The sequence below is a fragment of the Crassostrea angulata genome, chromosome 5 (assembly GCF_025612915.1).
Source record: "Crassostrea angulata isolate pt1a10 chromosome 5, ASM2561291v2, whole genome shotgun sequence".
Lineage (NCBI taxonomy): Eukaryota > Metazoa > Mollusca > Bivalvia > Ostreida > Ostreidae > Magallana > Magallana angulata.
In genome coordinates this window covers 47,283,058-47,309,565 of record NC_069115.1, presented here as the reverse complement: position 1 = coordinate 47,309,565, position 26,508 = coordinate 47,283,058, and the positions used below count along the sequence as shown (strand labels likewise).

The following is a 26,508-nucleotide window of genomic DNA, read 5'->3' as shown; positions in this document are numbered from 1 at the left end:
CGCATATGCCCGTATATTTCACTTCATTTTTGTATATAAATGTGGACCGGAGTGGTTAAATAAAATGATTAGTTTGAATAACAACACTTTCGAAGTTTTGCGTTTGAGTTAACTCTCAATTAAATGATGACTTAAAAAAAACAAAGAAAGAAAATGTGACATTTTTATTTTGTCATATCTTAAAAGAGGAGACAATTTTTATCCAATGTGAACCTGTTTTTATCGTCAAAATATCGGGTATCTTTAATTTAAGTGCCCATGTCTGTCTATACCCATCATCCTGTTTTGGTTGCATCGTGTCAGGAAAGCATTAGTGTTTATATGGGACCTTGACAAGTCGCTTATTTTTTTTTTCATTGTGCGACAATCAGGTAGTTTAACACACAAACATAAATTCTGAACACAACGTTTTTGTTGAGAACACAAAACATTTCTTTTTAAACAAGAATCATCTTTCTTTTTTTTTTTAATCATTTGTAGTCATTAAGACAATTTCCACCCAGCAAATGACGATTTTCCTGCATCATTGCTGACGATAAAGCAATGATTCCATGATTCATGCGTCCTAACATAGACATCATCTCCTGCATTAACATGGGTGACCACGATTCCAGTCGCTGAAAAGTCACCATCTACAACTGAGTGAAGGTGAATTATTCCCATTTCTGCTGCATTTACCATCAACTGAGTTGAATGATAACAATTGCTGGCTTCTCTTATTGTCCAGGTGAACACATAAACCCCAGTTTCTGGAGCAACGAAAACTCCTGTTGTAGGGTTGTAACCGTTTCCATTGTTCGCTTTTACAACATCATAAACCAAGGTACGCTGATCAGTAATTACGGGGGTGATTGCAGAAATATAAGCGTAAAATGCTATAATGTTTGCCGTATGTGGTAAGTGAGGACTGGTTGTGGTTACGGTATGTGACGGCAGTCGTTCTAGAAAGCAAACAATTGATTAAAAAATTATTTTCAATATCTCTACTTCTTAACCTTTATAATTTTTAAAATCTTTTTCTTAGCATCAAACCCCTGAGAGAAACCTATGAAGTCAGTAATAAAGAGATCGATTACCTAAAGGTGAAAAAAAAACATTTTTTCTTTTCAGACGTTTCTTGGTTTGATTTTAACATTTTCAACATTTAAATACAGGTACAAATATTTATGGTTTCTTGATTCAAAGAACGATTACATAAGAAATGTAGGAATGATTATATGTAAAATTATCTTACTTTTGATGAGATTAGATTCTCTGGGATCACGTTTGGGGTGTGTACTTCTGGAAAAAATTGCATTTTTTGTCTTTTTATTATTCAAAACCTTTGTTACTTCATCAGCGGTGTCGACTTCGTCCTGTTTGGTACCAATTACATCAGGAAGTAAAGTGGCAGTGCCAGTCTTCTTTTTATGAAACATCTCCTCTTTTAGTTCAGAAATAGAGTTGAGTTGGTCAGTTACCATCATCTGAAGTTTTTCAATATGGCTGGCATCATTGACTTGCTGTTTTACTACCGTTGAGAGCTCCGTTTCCAAGAACTGAATTCTTTTATTGTAATGGTTTTTGTCGTCAGAATCTTTTTCATGCTGGAACAGTTTATCTTCTAGTATCTGAAGTCGACGTTGAAAATTTTGGATTACACTCTCATCTCGGCTATTTAAGAATCCATAGGTTAATGGTATTGGTGGATGATTCGGATTATAGCCGTTATGGTGTTCCTGCAAGAGAATTTGCTCTAACAACGCTAGTCTATTGGCTAACTCCTGGATGTCATTTTCGGCTTTCAAATTAGTTGAATTTGCAGAGCAGATACTATAGGAAATTATGATACATAAAAGGACACAAACTGATATTTTCATTTTCTCCTTCTGAATTGATTATACTTGCAATAGTCTTACAAGATCTTATATATATATTTACTTTAAGGAAGTTCATTAATATATTTCACACGATGTTTCTTATCTTAGGTTCTACTTTTAGCTCAGGATTGTCTTAGAGTAAAGGTCACATACAGCTGTCAGTCCACACTGCTTTATTTCTACATTTATTTAGTGGGTGCAGAGATTAGATATTTAAGGTGGCTCTATACACCCACAGTTTATTCCAATTTTCAATAGAAGACCACAAAACATATACTTATCAAACATTAAAATGATAATGGGGACACTATAGGTATTTTTAAAGAATTTTTTTTAATGTTTTTTCGTGTTTTTTGTAAAATAATTTTTAAAAACTTAACTATTAACAAATTGAGAGAAGTTTTTTTGTCAGATGATGGATATTAACTTCGGACACCTAAAAAAAATATAACACTTCTTAACATTCAAAATTGTTATTATTGAAATTTTTTTTAGTATTTCCCCAAAACATAATTTTTCATATTTTCTTACTCTGTTGACAAATCATCTGAAAAAGCTGCTTGATGTTATAAGAAAAATGTATTTTAATAAATGTGACATAAAAAAATTGAATGAAAATAATTGCAAATAAACACAAAAAATATTTTAAATTTTATTTGGTGTGAAAGTTCCTCTGGTGAGAGTAATCCTTCCTGAGTCCCAAAGCCCAAACACCTAGGGGACTTTTTATTTCTTAGTTGAAGAAAATTTTCTAAATATCATGTTGGAATAATAAATACATACATATTTCATTATAGGCCTATATAAGTGAATATATTCGCTTAAATGCAAAACTAAGTCAAATAAATAAAGGGGAAAATTAACTAATAGGATTTATATATCCCAACATGAGAGAAATTCAAAGCCACCTTCCCATCCCCTTAAAATGCTAAGGAACATCTGTCGATATTAATATGGATTAAAGTTTATTATAATTGAAATACTTTCACCGGTTTAGAATTTTCTTTCACAGTATTCAACCAAAAAATACGTTTTATAAAATTTTGGAAAGTTAAAAATGTCATCGTCCTCAACGGGATTCGAACTCATGACCTCCACATATGTACGCAGCACAGTTAAGGCTGTCAATAAACTCCGTTCAGACAAAAAGTACGGGAAATGTGCATTATGACATCACAGTATATTACAAACCTCGAAAGTACTTATTAATCTATTTATTAGTAAAATTAACTTATACTAATCTTTTAATTAAAAACAACAAATGCTATTACTTACAATTTTGATGTCCGTTATATCGTACACACTGAAAAATAAGCGAGATGTCGTTCTCGCTGTACTACAAAATATGACGTCATATGTTTCAAAATGACGCATTAAGTTAAATCATTGAAGGCTATCGTGCAATTTTATAGCGAAGAAAAATAAATGTCATACATTAACGGAAAAGTATAAATGAATATTTTGTTTAAAATTATTATCAGTAGAATGCTACCTATATAGTCTTATTTTCATTTTGTTAAAAGTATGCATCGTATAAAGAAGCCACCTCGGTTTTGTATAAAATATCGTATATCTAAAATCTGAGTACCTAAATAAATCACTTAATTGCAAGGGCATACACTTACCTGATCCCGACAAACTTTTACTTATGAATTTGAAATATGCTATGTAACTTAAAAACTTCTACGATCCTTGTAAAATCTTACAAATTAATTATTTTTTAATGAAATTAACCCTGTGACCTTCAAAATTATTCAACATATGCATTATAAATTACGGTTTCTACTGACAAATATTCTTATCTTAAAAAATTCGCACCGTTTTTCAAAATCTACGATATAACATCAAGTTATTTCATAATTCAGTTGTGAATTTTGACATGATTATGCCCTTGCAATATTGAATTTTTTAAATGACCTCAAAACCACAAATACATCTGCTTGTACCATGCGACTGCCATATCACGTGACCACTATGAACATAAAATATTGTACTGTTATATATATATTTTAGAAATATATTGCATTTGAGTGACTGTTATTGTTTTTAAAAAGGACATGCCAGTTTAACTAAAGTATACGTGTTTTCATCACAAAAATTTGCCCATATTTTTATTGACCGCCTTAACTGTACTGCGTAGTGAACCCACTACCCTACTGCGATACGCTGTAAGATGTCGGTGAAAGAAACTAGGAAAGAAACTACTATGTTAAAAACTATACTTGATTTAATTGTTTATTTCGATAAATAATACGACACAACGTGAAGGTGTCACATACCATTTTACTTGTTAATAAATTAATTTTCCAATTAAATTAAATCTATTTATATAACAAATTTTCAAAAGAGCAGTCCCCATATAATTCGCCACAGTTTAAATCAGCCAGTACCGGAATTGCATTCTTCCAGATTTACTTTTTTGCGCACTGCGTCTTCAAAAAGTGGTGTATAGAGCCACCTTAAGATGCCTATATATTCTTACGACATTTTTACACATTTTGCGTTTCAGATGCGGGGACTCTATTGCACCAGGTCGAGGAAGGTCATCCCTCTAGGCAGGTAGCGTTTCCCTGGGTTTGGCCAGGGTAGTTACAGTCTTCGTTGTGAAATTCCGTCGCAACCTGATGTAATTGCATTTTTTTTTCAAAATGTTTGTTGTTTGATGTAATTCTTATTCTAAAAATTCGAATTGGGCATATTTTTGTTAAAGGATTGGTTTTTCTATTGGTTTTAAATTAATCATAAAATTGAACCTTTTTTTCTTTTCACACAAAAAACAACAGTGAAATCTTGCTAATGATTTTCAATAGATCTAAATAATTGGCTTACATTATATTATTAACAGGAAATGTCTCTTGTTCTTTTAATCTATCAAGCAGTCAAGAAAACTTAACATTTCAACCATACGTTGTAGAGATATCAAACCAATTGGGATTGATGCGTGTTCCTTTGCCAATCTAAATGACATAATGTTAAAAGTCATTAATATGATGAGTTTTCTTATTCCTTTTGTTTATATATGGTAGTATAAGGAAACCTTTTTTATGGATGTAGTATGACTTCTTAATACATTCCAAAATATGACCCTTCAATGTCAACCTTGAAATATTTTAAGAGTATTGTCCCTAGTGTACAAAATGCTTGTAATCGCTTCTACTATTAAACCGTTAGAGGTAAAGACTTGATACCCTTACCAATGTCTTTAGTTTACTAAGAGGCCCCTTCAATTAATCAATACTGAATGGGCCCGAGGCCACCTTTCTAGCAGTTATAACCCTAAAAAGGTTCAAACATTCAAGAAAACACTAATACTTTTTACCATACTTCGTAGAGACATCGAACCACTTGGGATTGAAGCGTGTACCTTATCCGATCAATTAAAGTGACACAAAGTTCAAATGTCAATGTCATTTTACAGCCTTGTAATAAATGAGTTTTCATATCTCTTTAATTTATGATGGTATCAAGAAACATTTTAATTGATGTAGTAGGGTATTTTATCGCTGGTCATCTGAAACTGTTAGAGATCGAAACTTGAAACTTACAGATGTCTTCAGTTGACATTAGGGATTTTTCAATTTATTTATAAAAAAAAAAATAATTCGATGTTAAAAACACAACTTTTTAACAATGCATCGTAAAGACATCATACTACGTAAAAGTTTACCTTAGCAAATCGAACATACAGGAAATTAGATTTGTGGTCTTCGTTGTTTGGTTTTTTTTGGGGGGTATGTTTCTTTTTAACTTAATTTGTTTTGCAAGCCAAAAGATAAATTTTGTCAATATTTTATTTTTTTGACAAAGCATCATACCATATTTGAAAATAATTGGTCATGTAGTTTTCAAGAGGAAAATAAAAATTTTAAATTGTTAACAGACAAAGCACGACCGACGACGGACATTCACAAATTGCAAACAGTTACCCGAGTGACGAGTATATTAACAGTATTGTAAAAGTCTGATGTAATATATCTGTGAACATTTAGATTTTTCATGCATGATGCGAATTGTTTAGTTTTTCAATCGAGTTTTATAAACACTGCTAGAGTTGCCACGTAGTTTTACTATACACAGAATATCGACCCTGTTTTCAACTACATAAAGGGCTGTTAAGGACTTTATAAACATGGCTGTAAATTGCTGAACAAATCTACTGTTTACAAAGGTGTATTTCTGAGCCAAGAAAAAAACTTCAGTACATATTTTTGTTATTTTTGATAAAATTTGTCATAGAATATTTAGGATTACCAAAAAGTTTTGCATAAAGCAATTGTTTGAATGGTATTATAAGTTTTAGACAACTTCCAGCCTGCCAATGACGACCTATATATAGTGTTTATGCCATGAACCATGCCTTCTTACGTTTACATCATCTCCTGTATTTACATGCGTGAAAAAGAGTACATTCCCTATACATGTATATTTCATCGCTAATAGTATTTCCGGGTAAACATCAACTGATTTGAGTAAAAACAACCTCCTCTGGCTTCTACAACAGTTCATGTGAACATATTAACCCGGGTCTCTGGATGAATATTAATGAACACCGTTGATGAGGGATGAAAACAAATGTTTCCATACTTTTTTTTAACAACATAAAAAAAATCGTGTTGGAAATAGAAAGATTGGGAATGCTTCTGACATATATGAATAAAAGGCTATAGTATTTTAGATGCTTGAGGTTAGCAAAGAAACTGTTTTTGGTTTAAGCAGTCTTTTGATAGTCTTTTGAAAATTTGATATAAAATTCGATAGTGTGTGTGATTTTATGGTGTCATGATAATTAATTATTGTCATTTTTATTCCTTATTGTTTCATTTAATTTAGAAAGTAAGGTGTCAGACCTAATTCTATCCTTCTTTAATTAACATATATATTTTTTTTATTTCCTTAGTTTCTAATTTCAGAAGTCGATGTTTATTATCATGAGTCACTTTTCCGGCTCGACTAGGTACAAATCCATTGAATAGTTGCAAATAACTCTCGCTTATATCACAACGGGTTCAACTTTTGTTTTAACAACACTAATCTATTGGCCATTTTTGTGCCCGATTGAGTTGAAAACACAAAATATATACAACAGAAAAAATAGCACACAAAAATGAAAAAATGAAGAGTCTCGTGTTCTTTTATAAATTGCATAGAACTTCGTCCAAAAACTCCTGAACTAGATATATGTACATGTAACTTAATGAGGTACAAGGATTCAATGTAACAGTGTGTTAATCTAAGGTTTTACCGGTGTTGTATAGCAGTTTTTCCGCCATAGTAGCTTCTCCCCCCGGAAAACCTACTATATAGTAGCCTTTCCCCCTGGGGGGAAAAGCTACTATATAGTAGCTTTTCCCCCATAGTAGGGTTTCTCCCTCACGTTTTTGGTTCAGATTTTATAAAAAATATTGATGGAAATCCAGCAAGGATTAAAATTAATGTTTTTACACTCCCAGGTTGCATACATGTACAACTGAATTCATCTATAAAGGCTAAGTTTCGTTTTGCCAATTTATAATTTTTATAGACTATGCTGAAAATTGAACACGTGTGTAATGGAATTACACATAAAACTAAATTTAGGTAATTAATTGAAAAAAATACTTGGTTTTACAAGTTATACACTTATATGCATAATTCTGTGTTCTGAATTTGTACTAAGCAAGAATGTTTAAAGAATTTTTTGATAAATCTATCAGACTGTCTGTCTGTTTTTGAAAATTTCATCCAGGCTAAACCTCTGTTTTAAAGAGATTTTGTTTCCAATGTTTCAGAGCCCGGTTTTTAAAATCCTATTATAATGATTATAGTGCATATTCTTAAGGGTCCAATGTCTCATAAACTAGAGATGACCATATCACCATATTTTCATAGTGGCAGTGGTTTACCACTTGTAGATGACTCTGAAAATTTCAGCCCTCAGGGTAGGGGCCATTGATGTTTCAGGGCCCGATGTTTAAAACCCCGTTATAATGATTGAAAAGTGTTCTATAAGTGGGGATCCGAATCTCATATTCTAGAGATGACCACTTAACCATATTTTCACAGTGATAGTGTTATACCACTAGTAGATGACACTGAAAATTTTATATTAAATAAGATGACTAATGATATAATAAATAACTAGATAAATAAATCAATAAACTTTTATTCATAAAAGGGGCAACCGAAAATCAAAAATAAATAACCAACCTAAGCGCATACATGTATACGACTTTTGTAACTTGTTAGTTGATTAGAAGACCAAGCTTATATTTAAAAAAAAAATAAGTCAGCTCATCACAATAGATGTGGTGGTTTGTTGGGGGTTGGTTTTTTTTTTAATTACCCTTGAAATCGATTAGATGAAAAAGATTCGAGGTATTCCGAAATCCGTGTAAATGGTGTTTCAAAAAGGTGTAAAAACAAGTGAAATAAACGACGATGACACATGAATGTTATGGAGGCGCGTGCCTTAGTTCATATTTGGGGTTAAAAAACCATGAAATACTATTTTATTCTATGTATTGATAAATGCCATAATTATCCTTTTCTATGAGAAATTGATATCATATAAATTATTGCAAATTATATATTGCCACGAATGGTCCACCATATACATGGCCGGAATGTAAAAGAAGGGGGAAAATCCACTATATAGTAGGTTTTCCGTGGGGGTAATCTGGCTATAAAAAGGGGGAAAGCCCACTATATAGTCAGCTTTCCCTGGGGGAAAAACTGCTATATAGCCATTTTTCCGGGGGGAAGAACTGCTATATAGCCATTTTTCCGGGGGGAAAGATGGCTAGGGGAAAAGGCACTATATAACACCGGCACCAAATGACCTCTTTTATAAGAACAGACCCAGTTGTCCTTTTCTTATCTGCTTAAAGTTCTACGTTGAATAATATTGGCATTGGTTACATGTATGAGTTTGAATTTATACTTCTTGACTGCAATCAAATCAAATCAAATCCGGTCTCTGCATTTTATTAGAAAGCACACAAAATTGTATTTCTTATATAACTTTTTGAAACAGGAATTCATAAACATACTTTACCGCCATCCAACAGACTTTAATCAAGCAAACTAGTTTTGATTCATTGACTTTCAATAAAAATATGAATTTTTATATTTGAACCTGATGTTTTCTATTTTCATATGAACTCATACTCAGTATTTTTTTAGTGTAAATGAGAACAAAATATGTGATAAAAAAAAAAACAACTAATGTATATTCTTATTCTAATTTCAATGACCATGAAAATGAAATGAATAAGATCAAATGCAACATTTATCACAATATTTGCAGAACATAAATGCATTAAAGCAAAGTTAACTCTCAAAATGCAACGAAACGCTCTTTGTATACAATAAACTGTCTTTACATTAATGTAAAACAGTTCAATGTAAAAATGAAAATATACGGCTTCGCAAAATAAAACATAAAATAAATTCTTAGCTATGTAAGTAAGTATTTGTTTATTCAAATAAAATTTCTTATAACAGATTATTATAAATTATTGCCACACTGTCTCGAAAGACATATCAAACACGATAAGAAACGACGGGTTGGGTCCCTTTGCATAGAAATTATTTCTCAACGGAGAAAAATAAACATCAAATCTTATCATTCTGTTGATGGAAACAGAGTGGTGCTCCCAATATTTTCATATCACAATATCTGGGCACGTACCTAAATTGCTTTTGGAACCAAAACGCTATTATCCACATCAGCATCTTAGAACTATTTTAGCAAGACCGTGGACTATAGTTGTTGTGTCAAGCAGCAATTGGACGTGTTCCTGTCTATTTCATTGCTCGTCACTCAACCATAGCTCTTTGAAATCAACAAGAGTTGCCTGGCTTTTGAGCTAATACTACGCAATCTGTGTAGTATTCATTTGAAACCAGTGTCATTTTTGACTTGTTTTGGCGGGAAAAAAAGATAGCTAAATCCTACTGAAAGTCCAAGGTTTTGGTAAAATGGATCTATTTTTATTTATTAGCTTTGTATATTGAGTTTCTATAGTCTTTTTACCCGAATTATTGTTTATTCCTTCCAGATCAGCGTTCATAAAATGTTAAGGATGACATTTACTCCGAATGCAAAACTGATGAAACACCATTTATGATATTTTATAGAACTTTCATTATAGTGCTCTTTTTCACTTTCAAAAATCTCGGAGCTTACTTTTATTCTATTTTCAACATTCTGTTTTCCCTTTATTCTCTTTTGCGTGAAAAACTAAGGTGGTTTATCTTATACTAAACTATATTTTATACTATTATAACGTCTATACTAACTTTGCTGTGATACTAATCACATTAAAGTATATTAAAGTTATAGCAAGCAATGTCATCCCTATTTTCTGACCATTACAAACTCGATTTATTATTTGATAGAAATAAGTCTCATGCTCTTCATAAAACATGGATTATTTTATTCAAAATATTGATAAATCTTCCAAAAGCCAATAAATAATTGAAAAGTAGCCGAAGTACATATTATAGTTTTTATTAATTAATTCTTTCTCTATTTATAACCCCAATACGGAATATCATTTTTTTTCAATTCTATTGAAAGTGGATGACTATGGAATATCATATCTGTTCGATTCTGCTAAACACAAAAGGTTGAGAAATTACCGCTATATCATATTTTTCAAATGTTTTGCGTTTATCATATAAATTGTATATATTGGTCATTGATCCTGTTATAAGAGTTTTAGGCGTTCATTTCATTTCGAAATTGTAATAATCAATTTATACATAGATATCAACTAAAGTGACGTCATTTATTTAAAAACTCGCACTATCACATGAACAATGCTTGGATTTTACTGGCATTGATTAATGTACCTTGATCATCTATTGTCATAATAACAATAAAGTACAAACAAGCGACCCTCAAAATCATAAATTTTTAACAACATCCATTAAATACGAATGCTTGTAACTATGCACTACAGACAAACAGTCCAAAACTCACTTACTCTTTGGTCAGTCAAACATGACATGCTACTTTAATATCAGTCTTCGTGGTACTCAATTTATTACATCGTCTATTTCAGTGCGAGATTTACTGGATAAGTTGTCAAAAGAGGGACATGCTGAGATTAAAACAAACGGGGATTACTTTTTAGATAGGAATCCAGTCCTTTTCCACTACGTTTTGGATTACTTTTCTGGTCGCAAATTCCATCTTCCAAAAGGAATCTGTGCGATTGAGGCGAGAGAGGAACTGGAGTTTTGGATGATTCCGGTGGACGCTGTACCTAACTGTTGCTATGAAGTATTGTTTGATGACAACTTGTCTAGTTATGAGGAAATAGAAAAACTAGAACAACATCTTACTAATGGAGTTTTACCTGAGGAGAGGATTGTTGTTTCAAAAAATAAATTACAGAACATCAGGGACACTCTTAATAAAGCAGCAGCTGATCCATTTTCATGCCTTTTAGGAAAGGTAAATTATTTATTTATACTTTAAAGGGGCATGGTCACGATTTTGGTCAAAAATTATTTTTTCGATTTTAATGGTTACAATGCTTCAGTAAGGCATTTTTTAAAGGAAACCAAAATTTGAGTGTCATTTGATGAGTTATAAGCGAGTTACAGAGCTTAAAATTCTCGGCTTTGTAAACAAAACGTTTGTTTACATTTTAAATGTTGAAGTAAAAAATTCCAGTTTTAGACCTAAAATGAATGTGTTAATCGTTAGGAACTGTTTATTTATGCCTAAAATTAATAATTATAGACAAATCAGCTTTAAAAAGATCTTTAATGGTATATTGAACCTATGTATACAAAAACAGGGCAGGAGCCTTGTGTACATGTCGAAGAATTGTTAGCCCTGTATCTTGCTTAAAACTCAACGACTCGCACCAAAATTTCATTTGATCATTAGAAATGCATTCCTAAAGCATTGCAAATAATAAAAACAGAAAAATAAAATTTGTCCAAAATCGTGACCATGTCCCTTTAATAGGAAATTTAATATAATTAGAGATATATAAAATATCAACAATCATGTGGATATCTCTTCCGTGATACTAAACGTTAAAGTGGTGCATGTAGTACTACCTTAATTGTTTTATAAAGTGGCATGTTTAGGAAATAATATTTGCGATTATTTTGACTCAAACGTCAATTCTTTAATTTATATAATGTACTCTGGAGCTTATCTGCAAAATTGCACTCAATATCGACCGGGTGTAAAATTTTGATTGATATTACCTAAAGTCAATGTTAGCAACGATATTGAATGTAAATATTCGGAATCAATTGCATGCTATAAAATTGACTTTGTATCACTTCAGATTTGGTTTGTAATTGTGGCTGCATTGACCCTCACAACTACTGCATGTTTTGTTATTAATATGTACGATGACTTCCGGATGGATCGTGAAAGCATTCCTACGTTACCAAACAATGCAACGTACAATTTATTCTTTAGCAACCCCAAACGTAAAACGCTCATCGTCAAGGCTGCTCCAATTGAAAGTGTCATCCTGGAAGGAACATGTAATGCGTTGCTGTTGGTTGATCTTTTGATACGATTTGTAATTTCTTATCAAAAGAAATCGTTTATACTCAACATCCAAAACGTTGTAGAAGTAATTGTTGGAGTTTTTTGTTTTCTCGTCATTTATATTGAGAGGAATCCTCAAATAGCAATCGAAAATCCTAACTTAGATTCTTTAATTGTAATAATTGGTGGATTTTATTCGCTTCGGGTTATGAAACTCCTCCGCTTGGCCGAAAGTACTGCCGAAATGAAGATACTTAAACTGTGTTTCCAAAAAAGTTGGAAAATACTAAGTTTCCTTGTGATGGTATTTACAATATTCTCCACGATATTCGGCTGTGGAATGTTTTGGGCTGAATTCAATAACGCAGAGACATTTCCAAACATCGGGATTAGTATTTGGTGGGCCATTGTTACTATAACAACTGTCGGATACGGGGACTATTATCCAAAGAGTATTTTCGGATACATCATGGCTTCTGTGACGGCGTTGATTGGCCTGTGTTTGATAGCAATACCAATAGCTACTCTGTCATCAAACTTCAGTACCTTCTATCGTTGTTATACATTCAGGAAAAAGTATTTAAGTGCAAAGAAAACAATGAAAAGAAAACAAATGAAAGAAATAGTGTATTGATTATAACATTGTATCTTTTTGGTTTATTTATCATGGTATGCAAAACTTAACATCTAAATTTATTCTATTAAACATGTACTTATATTGATAAATATTCAATAATAGTTCACCTTTTAAGAGATAGAAATTATGTTTATATTTTACCACATATTAAATATTCTTAAATTTTATTTAAGTGTCTTAAAAGTTATCGTTATTTAGAATATTGTGAGAACATTCTGGATTTTAAATGCAAATTTTGAACATAATAATTTTTTCCAAGAATTTTTGTAAATTAATACAGAAATTATCAAAATATTTTCTACAAAAACAATCTTTTGTTGTCGATATCCAACAACCAAAATTAATCATTAATCTATTTCAAAGAAGTAAAACAAGTGACAAAAAATTAACTCATTTGTTTCATATGTGGAAACAATAAATATGCTGATGATATATGAAGTAACTAGACAAATAAGGCATTGTGCTTTGTCGTTATATCCTTTAATGGATCTCTTGAGTTAGGCTTATGATTGTGTCCCTTGAACTGTGTATATTTTTATCTTAGTGGTAGAATCTGAAATACAACGTGTCTTTAATTTATGTGATTATATAGCTGTAAAATTACAAAGAGTTTACAAGCATATTTAAATTGACTTAAACATTACAATAAATTATTTATAATGTGAAGTGTTATTGTCAAAAATGTAACTTGCTAGAACTGGGAAATAAATGACATTATAACCGCATAGATTTGTACGGTACTAAGGAATTTGTCTGAAATTGCATCCGCCGTGTGCAGTACGATCGGGTGAGGGAATTATGGCATTGGGGAAAATATGAAGAAGAAAAACATAAGTCGGTATATCGAATAACAAATTTGTCGTTTCTATTCGATATTTGCAGCTGGCATGGACAATACAAGGTTCATTTACCAACCGATGATTATTGCGTTAACGACTCATTTATAGGCAAAACATACCTGAGTTAAAAACAGAGCTACTATTTACATTATATATAATTAATAAAAAGTATTAATCAATACTAATAATAAATTTTAAACAAGCTGACACCTAAACGCCCGACGGTAAAGGTTGATGTGCTTTTTGTAAAGACAGAAACCAATACCTGCCCTATAGGTCAAGTCTTTTGTTAGTTTTTATACAGTTCATTGTAGCCAGGAGATGTGTGTCTTCGGAACTCTGTAACTAGAATTTCTGTTTCCATTCAGCACTAATACCTTTAATTCGCTTGTTATAAGGCTAATCGCCAATTTCTGAAGAAAATTACTTGTTAAATCCTGTAAAAACTTTTACATACCGGTTTTTATGAGATTTTGACCCTTTCGTATTTTGCTAATTTTTCATGAATTTTCAGCTTTTTAGACCTTCCCTAGCTAATTCCCAGCAAAGGGTTGACCTTGCGTACCGTGTGCATGTTGCAACATAACATGTCAGAAACTTACCAGTGAATAGTTTACAATGTTCCATCCACCTACTTTTCGTGTTATTTTACCTCCCGTCTGTCACTTGCAATTTCACTGTGTAAAGTCAACACAACAGTCGCAGTCAGAGTTTTGCGTTTTACTTTTGATTCTCATATACCTAACATATGGGGCCTACATATTGCATGTCAACTTCAACAAGAGACATCCCTCTAACTATTGATAATGATTTTTCATTCAAAACATTTCATAAATTTTAGCAACACTTATATGCCTTAAAGTACAGCAACTCTCTATTTTACAAAAGTATTGACGGGTACCTTATCCAAAACGGTCCCTTGAAACTTAGTCGCTAAGACTCTGAGGCTTTGTCGAAGTTAAATGCATGAGAGAGAGAGAGAGAGAGAGAGAGAGAGAGAGAGAGAGAGAGAGAGAGAGAGAAATTGTCGGTGTTTACTACACACTATGCATAATGTCACAGCAAAAGAGCCTGCTTTTCAGTACTTCAGTACCTTGCTTTTCTGTAAAAAGATCGTTAAAATGATTGTTTATAGACTACATTTGGGTTTTCAAAAATGTTAACAACTAGATATCCACTGTTAAAATACTGACTATATCATTTGGACAAAAAAATTGTAATAATCAATACATGTATAATTAACTGATTAATGCTACAAAGATTGATTTTCATTTTATCACAGAGAATATGAGTTCCTTAAGTAGGACTATCTAATTACTAAAATACATCAATCTCCATTGTGAGATACCTTTTTTCTATAACACTAATTCTTTGGATGTCGCACTTTGTGACATCGGTTTTGTGTGAAAACATTGTGAACATCTGTATCTTAATTAAGGAATATTGTTTAATAAGTTCTCTGAACGATGACACGTACGCGGACGCATATGTTTTAAAAATTAAAGACACAATGACATCTCATTATTTGCATTACATCGTATTTCAATGATAAGTTTGATTTTCGAGAAAACATATTGAGAAGATGTTTTAGATTTGATATCACCGACTATATGACTGTTGGTTTACTGTAATGTTTCTTTAGTCTTCATTTTATTAGGAATTTCTTAACTATAAATGCTTAGATTGATACAGCCTGTTATCGTTGGATTTTTAAAGCATCCTTTGTTTTTGTTTTTTAAAAAGGGCATGTCTTTTCAGTGTAGTTTTTAATAATCCTTAGCTTATTGGTCGATAAAATTTAATAATACTTCTAAACTTTTTTATCCTTGATTGTATATACAATTAGGTCAAACACTGGATTAAACAGTTAACGACTTAACGCTTTTTAAATGTACAGGTATTTGTTTGATTTCATTACGGGCATAACGTTTCATTCTGTACAAGAGTAGTAAGTAAATTTTATGATGCGTTTTTATGTGGTCCGATTAAGTGTCAGTTACGTTGTAAATCATATTTAGACAGTTCATGAAGAATGATATTTTGGGCGGAGGGGTGGAAATTTAACGTACATTTTTCATGTCGCAGTTTAATTTTAATTGAAAATTGTGGGAACTATAGGTGTTAGGTTTTTAGTGTTATTTATTAAAAACAATTATAAATCGATTTTTTAGTTATGTCCAATACACGATATAGTATCGATATCGATGATATCGACGATATTGTATCGATATCGATTCACTAATTTCGATATTATAGAACTTAATGCATATGTACACAACTACAACTGTCCATATTTAACGTTGATATCTTAAAGTTGGTCTTGGACATGTATGGATTTTTTTTGCATTTAGTTGAACTTAATAAATTAATGCGAATTATGGTTCTATTCAAGAAACTTTTACGTTCAGAAAATGGAGTGATGCAAAAACTTTTTGTCACTGTCTCAAATCTGCCTTTACATGTGTATGCATTTTATATATAGTACTTACCAGCAATTCTGCAATATCGTGTGTTATTATTGATTTTTAGAGATTCAGGTTCGTTACAAGATAAATCTTGCTGTTGTTCAAGATTCGATTGCCTAATAGCTGGATTAGCTATCTGTGATAATAACAATAGAATATCAATATGACTAGAAAAGAGGTCATTATATTACATACATATAAACAACTGACAATTAATACAAAGATCAGTGACTCAACTCTACTAACTTATTAAATAAGCTTAAACTTACCTTGGGCCGTCAGTCAATGAATGATGGCGAACTACTTCAACATCAGTCTTCGAGGTACTCAATTTGTTACATCATCGACTGCAGTAAAAGAACTCTTGGATAAGCTGTCAAAAGAGGGACATGCTGAAAAACAAGAAAACGGGGATTACTTTTTAGATAGGAATCCAGTCCTTTTCCACTATGTTTTGGATTATTTTTCTGGTCGCAAATTCCATCTTCCAAAGGGAATCTGTGCAATTGAGGCGAGAGAGGAACTGGAGTTTTGGATGATTCCGGTGGAAGCTGTACCTAACTGTTGCTATGAAGTCATGTTTGATGACAACTTGTCTAGTTATGAGGCAATAGAGAACACGGAACAGCATCTTATTCATGGAATTTTACCGGAGGTAGAAAACGATGCCTCAGCAAGTAAATTACAGAAAATCAGAGATACTCTTAACAAAGCAGTCATCGATCCATTTTCTAATCTACTTGGGAAGGTATGTATCATTGAATATTTATGCAGTATAATTCCTTTTTAATCAGTATTAGAAATTTTTTTTATCGTGATTAGAAATTATTTCATTTTAAATATTTTAATCATCAGAAGATTAAACACAGAAATATTAAATTATGCTTACTATCTTAGTGTTTATGGCATTTCTTTTGTTATAACTTGTAAGTGAGAAACAAATTGAGTGTTAAAAAGGGGGAAATAATATTTTATATCCTCCTATTCATTGATAGCACAATAAGGGTGCGACATTTAAAATTTGTAAAAATGTTTTTTTCAAAAAAGGCAAGCAGTTGTCGTCGTTTGACATAATGAAATTCTTCTTTTTTCGATAATATTTATATTACAAAAATATGCATTTCACAACTGCTGAATTCTTTGTGTCACTTCAGGTGTGGCTATTTGTTGTGGCTGCCTTAACCCTTACAACCATCACGTGTTTTATCATAAATACTTTTGATGACTATAGAGTGGACCGTGAGAATATCCCTACATTACCAAACAATGCGACCTACAATTTCTTCTATAGCAATCCAAAACGAAAAACGCTTCTCGTCAAGGTTGTTCCATTGGAACGGCTTATCTTGGAGGGAGTTTGCAATGGGTTGCTCTTGGTTGATCTGATGATTCGTTTTGTCATTTCTAACCAAAAGAGGTCTTTTCTGTTCAACGTGCAAAACATCATAGAACTGGTTGCTGTGGTGCTTTGTTTTCTCGTTATCCATTTGGCCACTAACCCTGGAAACATCGTGAACAATCCAGACTTGAGTACAATTATTGTAGTTATCGGGGCAATGTACTCACTGAGGGTTTTGAAACTCCTCCGCTTGGCTGAAACGACAGCAGAAATGAAGATACTTAAACTATGTTTCCAAAAAAGTTGGAAAATACTGGGCTTCCTTGTTCTGGTCTTTACAATTTTCTCCACGATATTCGGTTGTGGAATGTTTTGGACTGAATTCGATAACGCTGAAACATTTCCAAACATTGGAATTAGTATTTGGTGGGCCATTGTTACTATAACAACCGTTGGATACGGGGACCATTATCCAAAGAGTACTTTTGGGTACATCATGGCGTCAATAACAGCATTGGTTGGGTTGTCCTTGATTGCAATGCCCATAGCTACTCTATCCTCTAACTTTAGTACTTTATACAACTGTTATACCTTCAGAATGAAATACATGAAAGCAAAGAAAAAGCAACAATGCAAAAAAGCATGATAATAAATTGAAATATATAATGTGTATGTGTGTTGGGTTTTTATATTTATACGTTTTATGAACCATGGTTTATTACCGTTGAAATCTAGAGGTTATAGGTGCTTAAGAATTACATGTTTTGCTTCATTGCACTCATTGCATTTTTGTAAAAGTATGATTACTAAAAAGATGTTGAGTCATACTGGACATATTGGTCGATGTCTGCTCTCAAGATTCCATTGCTTTCTTTTATTAATTTTTATTTTGTCTAATAGATGTACATATAAATACATGAATGCATGTTTCTAGTATACATGATCATTGACAAGATGGATCATTGATCATTGTTTTCTTTCTGCAATTTCGTTTTTAATGTCATTTACTCATACAATTTAATAGGCTTCAATAATTCTTTGAATATCCTGACTGCATGATCTACTTCGCGGTCAATATGAACTCCCGATATATGGTCACAAAATTACAGGTACATTACATTAAACATATTCGAAATCTACAAATGAATCTATCGACTTTCTATCGACGTTTCCCATTCTGTATTGTATTTAACTATTAATGAGCATTCTACTACAGTTATTGCCGAGATCAAAGAGATGCCGCGGACATTATTCTCCAATATACCACGAACGTCATCAGTAAATTATCAGATCAGAAATACCTATTTGTCTCGCACTGATCATGAAAGTACAACTTCAAACCGTAAAAAGTTTTAAAACCATGTAAATTTCACGTGTTAGTTTCAGTCAAAACGATGTGTATTGCCTCAAATGTTTATTTTTAAGAGATCAATTCGGCTGTTCCTAGGACCTCCCTAGCACATTTTCAATGCGTGTTTTTACATAAAATATATAACATATAGTAGTAATAATCGTATCAAATTGCCCTTAAAATATTAGGAATGTGATTCAAAGATATTTTATAAATAAGTGAAGAGTATTAAAAATCCAAAGAAAAATTTTGTCGTCTGCATGTGATTCCTTTGATTGATACACATATATTTACATTGTACTGTGTTTTTCCATTAAATTCCGTGATGTTTAAAATGTCTCTAAATGCAACACCTATTCACTGCGTATGAATTTACGAGTAATTTACATAAGTAGCTCTCAAACAGGGATTTCTATGTTATCGGTTAAAAATTTATTTCATGAATGTTGTCAAAACACCATGTTATATAATTATTCAACTAAAAAGTTGACTTTATTGTTAAAAGCAACATTTCAAGAGTTATTTATCATGGATTATATTTTCATGCTCGTCGATCTCATCTCAACAGTCAATGTGAAAACCAGTTTAAACCGGTTTTACAAAACAGCTGTTCTTGCTGTTACTTATTCACTCCCTCCGTAATCTGCGCTCTATATCGATTTATTTAAGTAAACAATTGATTTCTTCAGTAAGGGAATGTAAATATAAGCATTAAATGATTTATTTTTTACGTCGTCGTGTCAATAACTGCCGTCAGGTGTGCAGACAAATTATCAGAACGCGCTAACGCGCGTTATTCAATTTGTCTGCTCACCTGACGGCAGTTATTGATACGACGACGTCAAAAATAAATCATTCAATGCTATAGTAAACATTACTAACAAAACCCTTGGGGTTACCCGGAACAGCCGTCAAAATGACCTAGATCGTCTCTCTATAGGAGAAACGATCTGAAGAAATACTGGGCTGTTAGTAGAATAGAAATAAAGTTCTTGTTATCGTGAATGTTGCAGGATAACCTCCTCGGTCTCGAAATGTTGTTTGAAATATAAAAGCCTCGGCTTACGCCTCGGCTTTTATATTTCAAAACAACATTTCTCAACCTCGGCGGTTATTCTGCAACATTCACGAAAACTCGTACTTTATTTCTTGAATCTTCTATAATTTACAGATAAATTATCAAACATTTGTTGTTGATAATGATTCTCTTGTCTCAAGATACATGTAGAGGAAGGTCAAATAGACCTTGGTTGCAAAATAAATGATATATAATGATACGCATTTGTTTTCTGTAGAATCAATGCCGATACCATATGATTGTGTGGAAATAAAACCTCAATTTGTTAAATTGATCGTTCACACTTGTTCTTTCAAAAAAATGTAATACAGATACCATGAAAAAAACAGAAAAAAAATCCTTATTTCTAAAAGTCTAGCCGATGGCTAAACAAACACAACACATAATTATATGATCTGTAATAATTGAATTTTATTTATTTTTGTAACACTTCACACTTTCAGCGATGTATATACATGAAATCAATGCCGATACTGTTTGATTGTGTGGAACCTCATTTGGATAGATTGATCGTTCATATTTTTTCTTTCTAAAAACATGCTATATAATACATGTACATTTATCATACATGTATTTAAAATTTTAAAATTCGACATACAGATTTGGCTTTAAACACATGGTTTAGAAAAAAAAATATTTTTTCTAAAAGTCTTGTCAATGGCTAAATAAAACACAACACATAATTATATGTTCTGTAATTATTATATTTCATTTATTTTTTCAATATTTCACACTTTCAGCGATGTATACATGTCTCTTTTTAAAGTAATTTTTAAGTTTTACCAGGATTTGTATAATAATTTTGTCAATTAAAGTTTGTCCAAAAAGTTATCTAGCTTTGGTATGACAGGGTTCAGTCCCTTCCTCTGACGTATGTTTGTTACCACGGCTCCTGCACGTGTCGTCTGCTCAAGAGGATCGCCGGGAAGCAACTGCCAGTGATCGAAGACGCATTGTGGGAAGGCTTGCCCACCAGTTTGTCCTCTCAACTCCGCAGCGAAACCTTTAGAAAAAAAATCCCAACTTTGTCACCCTTTAATCATGTGATGTAATATCAATTGTTTTATATGCAAAGTTATCCGGTATTAAATGAAATTAAAGAAATTCATGAGCATGATAAATTCGTTTGAAAAAAAATTGTCTTACCGAAAGATTCGTTAACAGGAAGATGGGCTTTGATGCTGTACATAGGTGAACCCGATTTCTGCTGTTCTTCGATCACATGACCTCGTCGCTTTGACAACACATTGAAAACCCCGCCCATTACTGATGGCGGAACATCGATGTCGACCTGGTAGACGGGTTCCAGTATTCGGGGACTAGCTGTCAGGAAGGAGGCAAAGAGACACCTTCTGGTCGCCGGGATCATCTGAGCCCCCTTGCGGTGGGCGGGGTCTGAGTGAGCCACAAGATCCTCCAAGTTAAACTGTACTCCTCGCATGTTTTCTTCACATAGAACACCCTAAATAATAAAGAATACGTGTACTTATGATCTATTTTGTGGACATAACCTGATATAAGGTAGCTCACTATATCAGGACATACATGTACTTATAGATTTGTTTGTGTACTAAGTTTATTTACTTCTTATGAATCATGCTGTCTTTCATAATCACTGCTGATTAACGAAACTAATTCATGGTGTAGTGAGCCACCTTAATTCAGATACATTAAACCGATTTCCATTCAACCCGTGAACTTGCAGCAATACATAACCATAGGAATCAAAGAAAACTCGGTATGAAATCAACACGTGCCTGTAGAGAAGGCAGACATACCTCTTCCGTCGCCCATTGGAAGCCGGCGACCACTGTGTCCTTGACCTCGTGCAGATACTGACAGGCCTTGGTCACGTCCATCAGCATATTGGGCCCCGAGGTGGAGGGGCCAAAGCACCAGATTTTCCTTGTTTGGTGAGAGTCCATTCCAAATTCCTCGGACAGAAACTTTCCTCGCTCTTTGACATCTTTCATTCCCGTTACTTTTCCCTTGAAAAAAATCAAAATTTATCTTACTTTGAATTAGATTGTTATATTGGTATTTAACTTACAAACTTATTATCAGTGTTGGTTAATTCTATTAATCTCGCTTCTGTTAAATAATGCCTGTAACTATGGTAGTGGATATTAAGCTTACAGAGTCAAATTCTTCCGGCAAACCATCGGGCATTGGTTCGGCTGTCATGTACACCCTGCAGTGTTTATTTCCGGACTTTGATAGACAAACTTGACTTGACTTTTGTGAGACGGTTTCTCTGTAGCTGACGACAGGCTCCGACTTTCTGATTGGCACACAAGCTAGCTCCTCCTCCAGGTCTTTTAGACAGATTTCAAGATGGAGCTCCCCTGCGCCAGCAACTATATGCTGTCCAGCTTCGAAGGAACACTAAAATTAAAATGTATTTTTCCTTCAGATGTTCTTTAGAAAATCTATATTTGTTTATATACAATCTGATTTTTTCATTACAAGACAAACAAATTCAGACGAGTACTAGTATAATATCCATATCAAAGCATTACGGACCTGCACCATGGGGTCGGATTTAGCCAATCGCTGAAGACCTTCCACAAGTTTGGGTAGATCGTTGGCCTGTACTACTTCTACAGCCACTCTAACCACTGGACTCACCGAAAACTTCATCACCTATAAACAAATGCATTTTACGTCATCTGAGCGTCTGACTCCCTCGGCTCACATAGTATTTTATGTAAATGGATATTTCATATATCGATAAAGACTTGGCGTTTTATATAAAATATTATATCAATTATATTTTATTTGAATTGACCGAAATATCAAATTCGTTGGTCATATTTAATCAAATTACTTTCTTTTTCAACGTTATTAAAATTTCACTGCACAGAACTTTTGATTAAAGGAGTATTGTATTGTTATTGTAATGAGATATTCCGATATCTACCTTCATATTATGGGCTTTCTCAAAAGTTGTCACGGTTCCCGATTTGACAAGGAACTTGTCTATTCCTCCAATACCCACGATATTACCGCACGGGACGTCACCCACCGAGGTGATCTTGCTGCCCATCAGGATGACGGCCCGGGGGTTGGTCTTGTGGAACAGATCGTGGGATTTCCCGGGCTCGTACTGAGGACCCATGACGCGGACTTTCATTCCCGAGGATAGGGTGCCAGAAAAGACTCGCCCGAAGGCAAAGAAGCGACCTTTGTCAGTGGAAGGTACCATTTTGGAGATGTAAACCATGAGGGGTCCATCAGCATTGCACTGTTTCATTGCTAGAATTAAAACGAATGAAAAATTGATTTAAAAAATCACATCAGTCAAATAGTTTTATGCTAAATAAATGAACACTATCGAAAAAGTTTGACTGAGATTAGTCAGCAATTCTCCTCTGTGTTTTTGACATACTTCAGTATTAACCGTTTATACTACTTACCAACAGCTACTTCGTCGTCGTTGGGGCCTTCGTACAGAATCTCTGTCCGGTATTTCTGGGCAACACAGGGAGAAGGGAGGTGAACGATGATCATCTCCAGCATGGCGTCACCCACCGGTAGCCATTTCATCATCACATTCCTCATGAATTCCTTTCCCTCTAGTGACCGCTCTTCGGTGGTAAGTTTCAAGCCTAGTTTTTCGGTCAGCTTGAATATGTCCTCTTTTTCCATGGACTTTGTTGCTTTTAGCATCTGTAAAATACAAAAAAAAAAATCATGATAAAATGGTACATGTTATCATTCTTCTCCTATATGGAAATGTGCATATATTTTAACATTTGATGTATTTATAATAAAAAAAATACGTCAAGTGATATAGTACCTTAAACAGAGGTTCCAGAATGAATTTGTTAAAACCCCTGACGTAACCTTCCCCACCGGTTTGGCTCCACTTTCTGGTGTCTGGGTTGTAATAATGATTTCCCCACAGTTTCTTCATGAGTTTCTCCTCATCAGTTCCGAGTTTGGCTGCGTACATCTTAGCAAACCGCCGCAGTGTGAACCCCCAACGATGCAAACCGGATCCAAAAGCGACATTTCCCAAAGAGGGGTCCAACTGTAAGTGGAAAAATGTAAGTGTAAAATACGGTATAAGAAATACATGTACATGGACATTTTCGATACTTTGAATTTAAAAAGATAATTGTATATTAAAAGTACAATTGTGAAGAGAGGGTTGAAAACAATGTATTTTTAGAAATTTGACTCACCCTTGTGTCAGCCAATGAGCTATCGTTCTCGCTGTACGTGGATAAGATGACATTCACGTGTTCGATTGTGTCTCGCAGTTTACAGTAAAGCTCCTCGGGTTCCAGCTGGGTCTCAAAGATACACCTGTCCAGCTTATTTATCATCAGAACCGGTCTGATTCTCTCCGCTAGAGCTTGTCGGAGCACCGTCTCTGTCTGAACGCACACACCTAGAAAAATAAAGAAAATGGAAAATGATTATCGATGAAATACATCAACTGGTTTGGAACTTTACGTTAGAGCCAAACTATTTGTAAAAGTTTTAATTATTTCTCATTTATTTAATCAAAAGCTCAAAGGATTAAACAAAGGTTTAAACAAAGGATTTTCTGGTTTCTGTATTGTAATAATGATTTCCCCACAGTTTCTTCATCAAGTCCTCTTCAGTTCTAAGTTTTGGCTGCAAACATCTTACTTTTTTGTCCCCTTTTAAAGACTAAAATGGTCTTATAAATGTGCGTAAGACCATTTCAATCACTTATAAAGGGCTGAGGCGGTACGTTTATTTACTGAAAAATATTAATGTGAGCGACAGAAAAGCTATCTGGATGTTAAAAAATATTTTGATGCCTTTTGTTTCTTTCGGAAGGGGGGGGGGGGGGGGAAGCTCTATGGCTACACACCACTGATGCTGTCTACCACAACGAGGGCTCCGTCTGTCACTCTCAGCGCAGCCGTCACTTCAGAGGAGAAATCCACGTGACCAGGGGAATCAATCAGATTGACGAGGTACTCGCGGGTTTCCTCCCCCTCCTGTTGAGCATGCGCCTTGGGTAACATGCTAGTCTCCACTTCGTAAAAGAGAGAAATGGCCCTGAAAAAATATGAGGGCGTCAAAATCTTTTGGTGATTTCATACATCAATTTGTTTTGTGTTAGCTATATCTTTATGTACATGTAGCAAGATTTTCAATTTTTCAAACTTCAAAAAGTTTAATTCATCATTGGTCCATTTTGAACGTGGCTACTGAATTTCAAAGGGATAACATTCCCACCGTTGGTTGATTCTGTGAAAAAAATTGACTATCGCAAATAGCATTTTTATGTTATCTCAAATTATGTTGAAAACTGATATTTTTTAAGGCATTTCGTATTTAAGACTTACGTCGACTTAATGGTTATTCCCTTGAGTTGTTCATCCTTTCTTGTGTCCATGGCACACTTTTCTCCAGCATGCTGGGCAGAAATGACCCCCGCCCGGGACAGAAGGGAATCGGTGAGGGTGGTCTTACCATGGTCAACATGGGCAATCACCGAGATATTCCGAATCTGACTTGGCCGGGAAATCACCCGCCGTAATTGTTCTTCCGAAAATTTCACCTGCAATGGTAAGAATAGTATTTAGAATCAGAGAGTTGAGTATACATTTGCCATTACTACGAGTAGAATATGACTAGTATGCAGATTTGAATGCCTTCGAATATTTTTGTAGTATTTTTTCCTCGTGGCGTTGTAATTTGGGAGGGGGTTTATCAATATAACGTATAAACAGTGAGGTTAGTCTTTCTGGATTTATTTCTACATAGTATTTCTTTTTAAACAATTCGTCTCATAAAACTATTTAAAAGTTTTATGATTTATTTTATAAATGCATATTTTGATTGATTCTATATTGCTTAGTGCCTGCATATATAAAGATGTATAAAAAAAAAAAAAAAAGCAGACGGCATTTTGGACAATTGTAATTTTTGGGGTAATTTTTTTATGAATATTTCCGATTGATTTTTTGAGTTTTTTTTTTAATAATTAATTTTTAAAAAACATTGTATGATTAAGACGAATTAAAAATAAATTAATAATAAAATATATGCAACACACACAGTTACAATGTTTATGCTTTGCATCTTAAGAGGGGGGGGGGGGGGGGTAATGTAACGAATTTATCACAATGCATTAATTTACAATTTCTTAATCGAATTATTTTCTTTTTTTATATTGTCGTATATGATTCAGATTTTAAAAAAAAATAAGTACAAAAAAAAACTTACCATTTTGATTTCGTTTTCTCCTCTGCGCGTCGTTCAGCACTACACTCGCCCTTTAGGGCCGTAAGATAAATTTCTCCGAAGAGGTGATCGTTTTGGTTCACATTTCTGTTAACTAGAAATCCCGCGCCAACGTCCTTATATATCCCTGGTACATTTCACAATACCTAGCGCCAGTTAGGAAATGTTCTATTTCTAGGGGAGGGCGGTCAACAGCATATTA

The 26,508-nt window shown here is 33.4% G+C and overlaps 4 protein-coding genes across 4 annotated transcripts; 2 read left to right on the top strand and 2 right to left on the bottom strand.

Annotated features, from left to right (window-relative positions):
* Nucleotides 1-149: 149 nt before the first annotated feature.
* Nucleotides 150-1,888, bottom strand: LOC128184284 (uncharacterized). Its single transcript, XM_052853714.1, has 2 exons — nt 1,235-1,888; nt 150-941 (listed from the first exon to the last, which is right to left on the bottom strand). Exons 1-2 carry the CDS (start codon nt 1,857-1,859, stop codon nt 484-486), a joined length of 1,083 nt encoding a protein of 360 aa, XP_052709674.1. The 5' UTR covers nt 1,860-1,888; the 3' UTR covers nt 150-483.
* An 8,948-nt stretch (nt 1,889-10,836) lies between these two features.
* On the top strand, nt 10,837-13,722 carry LOC128185091 (potassium voltage-gated channel subfamily C member 3-like). The gene is made up of 2 exons (XM_052854766.1): nt 10,837-11,301; nt 12,155-13,722. Exons 1-2 carry the CDS (start codon nt 10,846-10,848, stop codon nt 12,998-13,000), a joined length of 1,302 nt encoding a protein of 433 aa, XP_052710726.1. The 5' UTR covers nt 10,837-10,845; the 3' UTR covers nt 13,001-13,722.
* A 2,067-nt stretch (nt 13,723-15,789) lies between these two features.
* LOC128184810 (potassium voltage-gated channel subfamily C member 2-like) lies at nt 15,790-19,240 on the top strand. The gene is made up of 2 exons (XM_052854400.1): nt 15,790-17,055; nt 17,462-19,240. Exons 1-2 carry the CDS (start codon nt 16,597-16,599, stop codon nt 18,290-18,292), a joined length of 1,290 nt encoding a protein of 429 aa, XP_052710360.1. The 5' UTR covers nt 15,790-16,596; the 3' UTR covers nt 18,293-19,240.
* Nucleotides 19,241-20,482: 1,242 nt separating this feature from the next.
* Nucleotides 20,483-26,445, bottom strand: LOC128185718 (elongation factor 2-like). Its single transcript, XM_052855353.1, has 12 exons — nt 26,289-26,445; nt 25,406-25,620; nt 24,925-25,115; nt 24,263-24,471; nt 23,875-24,108; nt 23,492-23,744; nt 22,996-23,330; nt 22,599-22,718; nt 22,212-22,460; nt 21,854-22,063; nt 21,222-21,537; nt 20,483-21,078 (listed from the first exon to the last, which is right to left on the bottom strand). The coding sequence occupies exons 1-12, from the start codon at nt 26,289-26,291 to the stop codon at nt 20,885-20,887; spliced, it is 2,529 nt and encodes an 842-aa protein (XP_052711313.1). The 5' UTR covers nt 26,292-26,445; the 3' UTR covers nt 20,483-20,884.
* Between the last annotated feature and the right edge of the window lie 63 nt (nt 26,446-26,508).

Excerpts from the sequence above, each read along its gene's own strand:
- LOC128185091 (XM_052854766.1), top strand. The coding sequence starts at position 10,846 with ATGACATGCTACTTTAATATCAGTCTTCGTGGTACTCAATTTATTACA. Across the intron at positions 11,302-12,154 it reads TTTCATGCCTTTTAGGAAAG|ATTTGGTTTGTAATTGTGGC; the intron begins GTAAATTATTTA and ends GTATCACTTCAG.
- LOC128184810 (XM_052854400.1), top strand. The coding sequence starts at position 16,597 with ATGATGGCGAACTACTTCAACATCAGTCTTCGAGGTACTCAATTTGTT. Across the intron at positions 17,056-17,461 it reads TTTCTAATCTACTTGGGAAG|GTGTGGCTATTTGTTGTGGC; the intron begins GTATGTATCATT and ends GTGTCACTTCAG.
- LOC128185718 (XM_052855353.1), bottom strand. Across the intron at positions 23,331-23,491 it reads CGACGACGAAGTAGCTGTTG|CAATGAAACAGTGCAATGCT; the intron begins GTAAGTAGTATA and ends TTTTAATTCTAG. Across the intron at positions 21,079-21,221 it reads TCCTGTTAACGAATCTTTCG|GTTTCGCTGCGGAGTTGAGA; the intron begins GTAAGACAATTT and ends TTTTTTCTAAAG.
- LOC128184284 (XM_052853714.1), bottom strand. The coding sequence starts at position 1,859 with ATGAAAATATCAGTTTGTGTCCTTTTATGTATCATAATTTCCTATAGT. Across the intron at positions 942-1,234 it reads AGAATCTAATCTCATCAAAA|AACGACTGCCGTCACATACC; the intron begins GTAAGATAATTT and ends TTTGCTTTCTAG.